Consider the following 10968-nt stretch of genomic DNA (forward strand, 5'->3'; position numbering starts at 1 on the left):
ACAATACGCCAATTAGCACAAATGGTAAGTTCCGACAGTGCCTACAAGTGTGCCTACTGGCCGCTAGATGGCAATACCGGTTTCATATGTATACAACTGGTAGAAAAATAAAAAAGGTGGGGTTTTCCCAAAATTATACTTTTTTCATGTTTTTAAAATTTGAAGAAAATAATAAAAAAGATTTTTTTTAAAACTCTATCTTTTTATTTTTCTACATATTTGTTTAACGTTTCTACTAATAATAAATATTTCAATTAGACCGGAAGTTCTAGAGGTTTAAAGAAAAAACTTGGGTTTTTTAAAAAACAAAGCACAAAATTCAAATACGGATAACTTCTTAGAAAAAATTCTGTCTGCTAATGGGAAAAATACTTATCGCCTAATTTCCTCTAAGAAACAACGCATTTCGCCCTCGTGAGATTTTACGAATTTGAAATGGATTCGGTCTAGAAATCTATTTTTTTATTAAATCAAATTAAAATCCTTTAACATAAAAACTGATTAGACAAATTCTTCTGGAATCAATAAACAAATTCACCTTTATTTTCACCGTTTATAATGGTACAATTTTCAATTATAAACCTGTACAATTTAATTATTCTAGAAAAACTTTCGAAAATAAGAGATATTGTAAATGGAAAATATTAAAAATGAAAAATGTATAATCCAGAAACGTGAAACTTAAACAAATCCGAACATCATCTAAAAATTAAAAAAATAAAGTCGCGAAGTATCTAGAACAAATTTGAAATGATCAATTATACTTTTCGAAAATCAACCTTTTCAATTTTAATCGCAAAATTGAAACTGCTTAGATTACTGTAAGTAAATTTAAATCGTTTATAAATGAACTATTTTTGACTTTTAAATTATACTTTTCGAAATTCAACCAATTCCATGTTAATCGCAAAATTTAAACTTATGAAGAGAAATTGAAAATTTAGAATTTACCTTAAAAATTCTGAATTCTAAAAATGAAACTGAAAAATGAAAGAAATTATTTCATTGTTCAATAGAAAATTAGGTTTTTTTTTTATTTTTTAGCTGAGTTTCAAACGTCCATATTTTACAAATATTTTTCAAATAGAAAAAGTCAGTATTTGAATTTACTCGGGAGGCATTTCATTTGAAATATTTTAATTACGACTCCTTTTAAATGGCAAGTGTGCAACTGCCAAGTCTTTCATTTTGATATTCTGCGATTCCAAAGAATTTAAAAGCCAGAAAGTGTTGTGCGTTTAAAATTGAAACCAAACTATTTAGAATATTCAAATCTGAGATTATTAAATTTGAAAATGACTGAAATTAAATTAATTGAATTTTCCATTTAAAATTACTTCTTATTTAGAACGATTTTTTCATTTTATGAATTTTTTAAAAAGAATTATTCAATGTTAAAGGTTCACAATTGAACATTTACAATCAATTTTTAAGTTAAATGATAATTTTTTCTATTTAATAAAAATTTAGATTTTTATCATTTTAGAAGCTTTTAATTGCAAATATTCAATTTAGTTTTTAATTTCAACTCCTTCCCAATAAAATAGTCTAAATTAGACTTTTTGAATTTTGGGAGGTACTGTTTGAAATTTAAAAAAATTTTAAATTATCCAATTTTTAACGCTTTTATTCAGAAATCATGAAAGTTCAATTTCCTTTTATGCTTCCGGAGAATCTTTCAGTTAACATCGTTTATCAAGAATGTAGCAATAATTATTTAAAAAGTTATTAACATTTTGAAAATATTATTTTATTAGTCAGGTGTATTTTTTATTCATGATTTCAACGATATAAAAAACTCATTTTTCGATTTTTTGCAGATAACGGTATTTTCTCAAATCACGGCAGGTTTATTGTCTGTAATTCCGTTTATTTGTCATTTGAGGATTAGTAAAACTAACCATTTTTTCTTAAGGCTGTTGGAATTTTCATCCGCAAACCTTGAATCATGAAGATGACATTTTCTCTCAGACTGTCTTCTCTAATCCTGGAAAACAATCGAATCGGAATATGTATACAGTTTCGCGAGTTTATTATGAATCATGTTTTTTTTCCATGTTTCTAGGGATTCAATTAATATATATTTATTTTAAAAATTGTGAAAGTCTATATTGCAAAATATTCTTAAGTATATTAGCACTATCGGTTAATGAAATAATTCTATAAATATATTTAATCTTTTCCGGAATTTACCCCTTAAGTCCATGAATTTAAATAATATTCAGACCGTTTTTTATCTTCTCCACATTTTTTAGTGTGGATACTACAGTAAAATCAATTTAAAGTTTTAAACTGCTTTGAATTCCTAACGTTTCAAGTAAAACAAGATTGGATTTTCAACAAGATAGGTAAATTTTCATCCAAAAAAATTAATTTTCTTATGTAAAAGACAATTTTTATAAAAATATATGATTTTAGTTAAATTTTGAATTAAAAGAGATCAATTTTCGTTTTTCAACATCATAAATGAGTTCTCAAACAACCAGTCAAATTTTCAATCGAATTGTTAACTTTTACACTAAAATAGATCAATTTTCAAAAAGCAAAAAAAATGCAATCGTAAAATTTTCAATGAAAAGAAAATTATTTTTAAACAAAGAAAAACAAAATTTAAAAAATAGTTAAACTTTCAACTAAAAAGCTGTATTTTCAACTGATAAATTAAATTTTCAAAAAAATATTTCAAATTACTTTCAACCAAGTTTCGTTTAAATCCAACTATTCTAGTAAAAGATTCATGCTTTTTATTCACAGTTCAAGTATTCTGGTTCAAGATTTATCGTTTTAGTTTAAATTCAAACATATGGTTCAAAATTTTTATGTTTTTTACTAGAATGTTAAACTATTAAAGAAAATTAATATTATTTTCAAACAAGAAGATTAATTTTCTACCGTAAAAGACGATTTTCAACCAAATACATGAACGTTCAACGAAACAGTTTAATATTCTACTAAAAAAATACATTTTTCCAACCAAATATTTGAATTTGAACTAAAAAAAAATTAACCAAAAACCGAAGTCAAATTGTTTATTTAAAAAATGAGATGTTTACCAAACTGATGAATTTTAAACTAAAATTATGATTTTTGGTCTGGAATAGTTGAATTCTAAAGAAAAAATATGAATTTTTCAACTAAATTGATGAATATTTAACTAGAATAATTGAATATAAACCAAAAAGATACATTTTTAACCAAGAAGATTAATTTCTACGAAATAATACGAATGTTGAACAGAATCCATTAATTTTCAACTAAAAAAGGTAAACTTTAAACCAAAAATAGAATAGTTGAACTGTCAGTTAAAAAATGAATGCTTAACCAAAGAGATTAATTTTCACATGAAATGTTTGAATATTGATTGAATATTTAACAACAACAAAACGAATTTTTAAATAAAATAGATACATTTGTGAACAAAGTGATGAATTTTTAACTCAGAAGGATGAATTTTCAACTAAGACGATGAATCTTTAACAGGAAAAGTTGAATTTTAAACAAAAAAAGATTCATTTTCAACTAAAATGTCGAATCCTTAACTGGAATAATTGAATTTTCAACCTAAAAGATTGATCTTCAACCGAGAAGAGGAATTTTTTACTAAAATTATGGAATCTGAAACTGAAATAGTTACATTTTCAGTTGAAAAATTAATTTTTAACAAACAAAAATTTCAACAAAATAGCTTATTTTTTAACCAAAAAAATTCAATTTTCAATTAAAATTATGAATCTTCTAACAAAGAAATTAATTTTTAAGAAAAGAGTTTAAATTCCAAACAAGATGAATTTTGAACGAAAAATCAGTGGAATTTTTAACTAAGAAATATTTTTCAGTCAAGAGAGAGAAGAAAAATGCAAGCATACTGTTGAATTTTCAACTAAAAATGATCATTTTTCAACCAAAAATATAAGAGCTAAATTTTCAGTTAAAAAAATTAATTTTAAACAACAAAATAAAACGAATTTTCAACAAAATAGTTAAATACAGTAATATAAAGCTACTTTTGTAACTGAAGAATCATTGTTATTGAATTTCATATTGTAATTTAAAAAAAAAAAAATAATATAAAGTACGCTTTTGAAAAATTCCCTGACTTCCAGATTTTTCCAGGTCCATAAAAATTCCATGACAATTCCAGGGTTTCCAGGTAGAGTAAACACCCTGTCTCTATATTTTTATTTACAGAAACTCATCTGACTGAACAAATGCGATCTTCATTATTTTAGGTTGAGCGTGGAAAAAATTTAGGGGAATCTTTAATTTAACGAGGAATTAACCACTACTGAATTGAAGTTTGCACCTGATTCTGAATTAATTAAAATTTTTTCATTCCTCCTGAATTCTTCTTCTTCCCTTTAATTCTTTCTCTGTTCTTGAATTCTTTGAGTATATTTAAATGATTATGATTCCTCAAATTTACTTTAAAATGGTCAATTTTCTTGAATTCCTCCGAATTCTTTTACTACTATCGAATCATTTTTGTTCGTCTAAATTATATTATATTATTATTAATTGCTTTGGAATTCTTCGAATCCTCGCTAATTCCTTTAGTCCTCTTTCATTTTTGTATTTTCTTAAACTCCTTTATTTCTCGTGAACTCTGAACTTTCTTTCATTCTTCCAATTCTCAGGAATTCCTTTAATTCTATTAAATTTCCGTAACTCGTTTGAATGGCTTTACATCTCTTGAATTTTTTTGAATTCTTTTACTATGATCAAACTATTTTAATTTGTTTATATTCTATTAAATTATTATGGATTTCCTAGGATTTTTCGAATTCTCTTTTATTTCTTTGTTTCTCTTTAATTTTTTAATTTTTTAGTATCTCTATTTCTCTTGAACTCTCTAAATTTTTCGAAATCCTTTAATTCTATCAAATTTCATTAACTCTCTTGATGAATGTCTTTAATTTTCTGAAATTCTTTACATTTGAGTGAATTCTTTTACTATTATTGAATTATTTACATTCGTTAATATTTTAATAAATTATTATGAATTTCCAATATTCTCTTGAATTCTTCGAATCCTAATTAATTTCGATTTTTTTTAATACCTCTCTTTTCAATTGTTGGACCTTTCTTCAATTCTTTCAGTTTTCTCAAATTCCTTAAATTCTCTTGACACTTTTGAATGCCTTTAATTCTTTCAAATTCGCTTAAATTCGTTAATCTGTTAATACCTTTATTTCTGTTTCATAATTCGTTAAATTTTCTCGAAATCCTTTAAATCTTCCCAATTCTCTTAATCCTCTTGAATTCTGCTGAATTATTTTTATTCGTTAATATTCTATTCAATTGTTAAGAATTTCCTTGAATTCCTCGAATTTTTTGTAATTAATTTTTTTATTCATTGTTTTCTTTTAAATCCTTCGGATTTTATTGAATTCTTCGAATCCTGTCTAATTTCTGTATTCTTAATTAATTTTTATTTAAATTTTTGTATTTCTCTTGAATTCCTTGAATGTCCTTCAAAATTCTTTAAATTCTCTCAAATTTCCTTAATTCTCTTGATTACTTCAAATTTGATTGGGCTCTTTTAAATTCTCTCACTAATCCAATTGCTTGAATTCGCCTAAATTTTATTAAATTTATTTCTATATTATTTAAAAAATGTATTCCTTTTTTTCTCTTAAGTTCATTGATGAATTCTATAAAATTACCTTAAGTATCTTAAATTCCCTTAATTCTCTCAATTTCTCTTAAATCCTTTGGATTTTATTGAATTATTCGAATCCTCTTTAACTTTTTAGTTTCTAATTAATTTACTTTTTTTTAATTTATATATTTCTTTTAAATCCCTTGAATATCCTTGAATTATTTTAATCCTCGTAAATTCTTTGATCGCTTTGTGTAGTTTGGAATTCTTTAAATTCTTTTTAATTCTTGATATTCTATTCAAATCTTGAATTCAGGTGTACGTCAATATTTCTAATGGTTAACCTCGCAGCCAACTGCGTAACCGTTAACAAATTTTTTTGATACAAGAAACTGTCGTGAGACAACAATTTTAAATCCTAGTGACATATCAAACAGTTCATACTAAAACACTTACAAGACTATATTTTTCAAAGCTGACGATGAATGTTTCAAAACACAAGCAGGGTGGCCGCTTTAATCAAAGAAAAAAATCCCGGCTTTTTCCAGGTTCGCAAACATTTTTCAGTCAATGAAATTAAAAAATTCGAACTCTAAAAGTAAAAAAATTTCCATTTGAATTAATAAAAACTGAGCCGCAAATAAAATCACTTGAAGGGAAACTCTTGAATTTTAAAGATGTAAAATTGAAGTTTAAAATTTTTTTAATTCCAAAATGTTGTATTCAAACGCTCAATAATTTACACGTATAAGATGAAAACTACTAAAACTTCTCAACGACACAATCAATTAATTTAAAAAAATTTTAATTATATCATTTTTAACAATTTTAAGCTGGAAACATTCAAATTTGAACGATAATATTTTTTAACTAAACACGTCTTAAAGTACAAGATAAATTATATTTATTTCGAATAGTTTAAGAATCCTTTAAATGCTTCAAGATTTTATTTCAAAATCTTGGAAAATCATGTTTCACATGTTTTAAATTCTACATTATTCTTGAAAATATTTCAGAACTTCTATACATCTTCTAAGGTGATTCGCATTTTTCCTACAGTTTAAAAAAAATCCTGCCAATTAAAAAAATTGTCCTCAAAGTCTTCCACATTCATTTTTGACAATTTTGTAAATCTTCCTAAATCTTTTTAAATAGTCTATATTTTTTAAAAATAGTCGGAAGCCTTTCACAATTCTTAAACAACTTCTTAATTTTTTATTTAAAATCTACAAAAATTTATGTTTTGATTTAAATTAGGTCGCTGGATATTTGCACAGAAATTTCAGTACGAATAACAGGATGTCGGATTTTTCTCATTTTAAACGAATTTTTTGAAAATGAAATAGCTGATACTTAAACAATATTTTAAATTTAATAAAAGCCTCCAATTATAAATATTATTATTTTGGAGTTATTTAATATTTGAAAAATGTTGATAAATTTTTAATCATTATAATTTTGAAAATAAAATAAAATAAAAAAAATTTTAAACCTTAGAATTGAAACTACAGTTCAATTTTGAATATAATTAATTTATATTCGATGTTGATCAATTAAACATTTTTTTGTTCCAAAATCTTCGATTTCATGCGCTTCTAATTTTTAATTGTTTTAGTTAAATTGTTTTCTTTTCCAATTCTGATATCCTTCAGTTTGGAATGCTTATTTCAAAAATCTTTCACTATACAAATTTTCCATTTTTAATTTTTAAGCGAACATTTTAATTTAAATTATTTGAAAATGCAGTTTTAAAAACTTAAACAATTAAAAATTAGAAGCATTTAAAATGAAAGATTTTAGGTAAAAACCCTTTTTTTGTTGATCAACTGTGAATATAAATTATTAATTGATTTTTGAAATTGATTTGTACTTTAAGATTTAGAAAGTGAATAATAATTGATTTTGAAAGGCGATTCAGAACTAGTTACCAATTTCAGCATTTCTAGATTTTAACGTTAAAAATTAAACCGTTTCAATTTAAAAGTCTCAGTAATTAATTCCAAATATTATTTCAATCTAAAATATTCCATTTTTAAACCATTGAATTTGAAATTTTTTAATTAAGAAAAAGAAAAATGACTTAATATTAGAAATATCTAACTGTTCATTTAAAATCAGTCATTATAAATTAATTACTCAAAACTAAACAAAAAAATCAAGTTTAAACGTTACAATTTTAATTGTTCTACTTTCAACAATTTAATTTGTAATTCAAATGGTTGAATCTTGCTGTATAAGTAACAATTGAGCATCTATTATTCTTAGACAAAATTTGATTCAGTTGAAGAGATATCTAGAAGTTTAAAAAAATAAAAAATAAATTAATAATTTGAAATTAGTGAAAATAATTTAAACAAAGTGTCTTTGTGTATCAACAAAATCCGGACATTTGTACCAAAATTATGGTGAAAATAGTCCACGGCCTAATTTAAAACTAAATACAGATTTTGGCAGTTTTCGAACAAAAAATTTAGAAGTTTTTTTAAAATTTTGAAATGCTTCAGAAGAATAAAAATATTTATAGGGAAATTGAAAATGATGTTTTCTTTTAAAAAATTAACTTTAAGAGAATGTATGAAAAGAATTGTAAAGATTTACAAAATTATCCAAAATTAATCTGAAAGATTTTAAGGTAAAGTTTGTAATTTGGCAGGATTAAAAAAGAATTTCAAGAAAAAATGCAAAACAAAATGTAAATGTTTCAACATTTTGAAGCATTTCAGGATTTTAAAACTATTTATAATTAAAATAATTTTCAGTTTATAAAAAAATGTAATGATTAAATTTGTAATGTTTCTAGCTTAAAAATTGCATAAAGTGATATAATTTTGAGAAATTTGTAATTCATCGATTGATTCCTTAATTTAGAGGATTGAAAATGATAACGTGGATTTATATTTTTGGAACTGAATCTGTATCTTTGAACTCTATAATTTATAAAAGTTAAAAAAAAAAAAATTATTTGGCAGTTTAACTGCATTTAACCCTTGAAGGCACACATTTTTCTATTGGTTATTTTCCGATGAAAATTCTTACTGGGGTCGCTGAGCACGAATCTGCAACTAGAATTTTAGTATTTCAAATCCAAGATGGCGAATCCAAGATCCAAGATTGCTTTAAAATTAATAACTCGGCGGTTTTTGTGGTCGCTGAACATAAATTTGAAATCAAAAATTTAATTTTTCGTAATCCAAGATGGCGAATCCAATATGGCGGACCAAACCTTTTTTTTAAACATATTTTGCTTCAAAATTTATACCTAGAGGAATTTTGGGGTTGCTGAACACACAAAAAATGGAGCTAAAAGCTTACTATCTTGAATTGCAAAAAATTAAAGTTTTAACTTCAGATTCGTGCTTAGCAACCACAAAACCTCCAAGATTCTATTTTTAGAGTAACTTATATCTTTGAGAAAATGTTTCGCTCCGCCATTTTGAAATCGCCATCTTGGATCATGGAAAATTGAAATTTTGATTTCAGATTCATGCTTAGCGATCCCAAAAATCCCCGAGTTACTAATTTTAAAGCGAAATACGTGTTTTCAAATTTTTTCGTTTCATCATTTTGAATGCAGCTAAGGGTTAATTTAAAATTGTTCAGTTGAAAATTGTTAGTAGTTTCCATTTCATCCGCGTAAATTAATGATCGTTTCAATACAATATTTTTGAAATAAAAAACTTTTAAACCTTAGTTTTAAGAGTTTAAAATTCAAGAATTCCAACTTGAGTACTTTAATTTGCAGGTCAGTTTTTATTACTGCAAATTGAAAAATTGCTGACTTTAGAGTTTAATTTTGTTAATTTCACTGACCGTGAAAAGTGCTTAATCAAAACGGCCACCCTGAAAATGAATTTATATTCTAAATTGATAAATCTACAATAAAATTTATATTTTGGCTATCTCGTTGTATAAAATAATTAACTTCATGTTCAAAACTCCATCTAACTCAGTTTCTCATCTTAATTAATTACTTAGGATCAGTTGACATCGGCACTGCCAGTTTCGGGAGGGATGGGAATGGCCTTGCTTCAAAAAATGGGCTGGCGACCTGGGGAAGGATTGGGGAAAAATAAAGAAGGCACTTTAGAACCTCTACAACTGGAAGTCAAACTGGACAAGAGAGGTCTAGTTTCGGATCAGGATGTCGGAAGAAAACCCGGAAAGACTCAGAAGCCTGTGGTGCCAACTATAAAAACTTTAGAGGGTAAACTGGAATTAAAAATAAATAAATATATCTAAATAAACGATAATCTTAGGTCCTTAATGAATAAATGTTTAAACATTTATCATGATCTCTTTAGGTAAACATCCAGTTTCTCTTTTGGGCGAATTCTGTTCGAAGCGCAAACTTGGAATTCCAGTTTACGAACTTTGCTTCGAATGTGGACCAGATCACAAGAAAAATTTCCTATTTAAAGTAATTATAACTTACTTATTGAAAACCCATACCGAGGGGTTAATTACTTGTATTTTTGGTGTACACTATATTGCAGGGTTTCAAAAGATTGCTGCATATATGAAAAATATTGCACCAAATATCTGTGAATTCCCTGAATATTTATAAAATCGTTTAAAAAAAAATCAATAGAAATCCTTGAAAACCCTTTTTGAATCTCTTGAAATCCATTGATAGCTTTGGAGATATTTTTAAATTCATTAAAACTTTTAAAATACGTTGTAATATGTAAAATACTTTTAAATCAGTTGAAATCCCTTGAATGTAATTTTAATTAAACCTATTTATTGAAGTTCTCGAAATCTTTGAAATACCTGAAAAATCTTAGAGATTTAATCAAATCCTTTCAATCTTGTGGAATTCTTTAAAATACATAAATATCTCTTGAAGTATTTGGAATTTTTAAAACATTCTTTAAAATCCCTTGAAATTTTTCATATCTCTTGAAATTCTTTGGAATCCCTTGAAAATGTTGGAAAACTTCAAAATCGATGAAAAAAGGTAAAAAAATTTATTGACATCCCTTGTATATAAGTTAAATTTATTTATTAAAATTATAGATATTTAGAAATCTTTAAAATCATCTAAAATCCCTTAAAATGTTTCGAAATTCCTTTAAACTCCTTCTAAATTTGGTATATCTTTTGAAATCATTCGAAATACCTAAAAATCTTTGGGAAATGTAAAAGTTCATTTCTAAAAGTAGGTAAAAATCATTTGAAATCCCTTGAAATTCTTTGGAATTTCTTAAAATATCCGGATATATTTTGATATCCTTAAAATCCTCTAAAATCCCTTGAAATATTTCGGAATTCCTTTAAGGGCATGTGACACAGCTAAATACCTATATTACCGACCACAGTTTTTCAGTTCACTGAATGTTTTTTTGAACCTAAGAACTTTTTTTGTAAGT

General features: G+C 25.2%; 1 protein-coding gene across 2 annotated transcripts in view; it reads left to right on the forward strand.

The window, feature by feature from the left end:
• The window catches only part of LOC117169018 (protein SON-like), a 42769-nt gene that overhangs the window by 26530 nt on the left and 5271 nt on the right, over positions 1-10968 (forward strand). The window contains exons 10-11 of one of the 2 annotated variants that reach the window (XM_033355070.1): positions 9575-9803; positions 9901-10016. In XM_033355070.1, the coding sequence (XP_033210961.1) occupies positions 9575-9803; positions 9901-10016 (345 nt within the window). Of the gene's footprint in view, positions 1-9574; positions 9804-9900; positions 10017-10968 lie in introns of those variants that run through there. The other variant, XM_033355071.1, reaches the window with a different exon arrangement.

This window comes from Belonocnema kinseyi, chromosome 3 (assembly GCF_010883055.1).
Source record: "Belonocnema kinseyi isolate 2016_QV_RU_SX_M_011 chromosome 3, B_treatae_v1, whole genome shotgun sequence".
NCBI lineage: Eukaryota > Metazoa > Arthropoda > Insecta > Hymenoptera > Cynipidae > Belonocnema > Belonocnema kinseyi.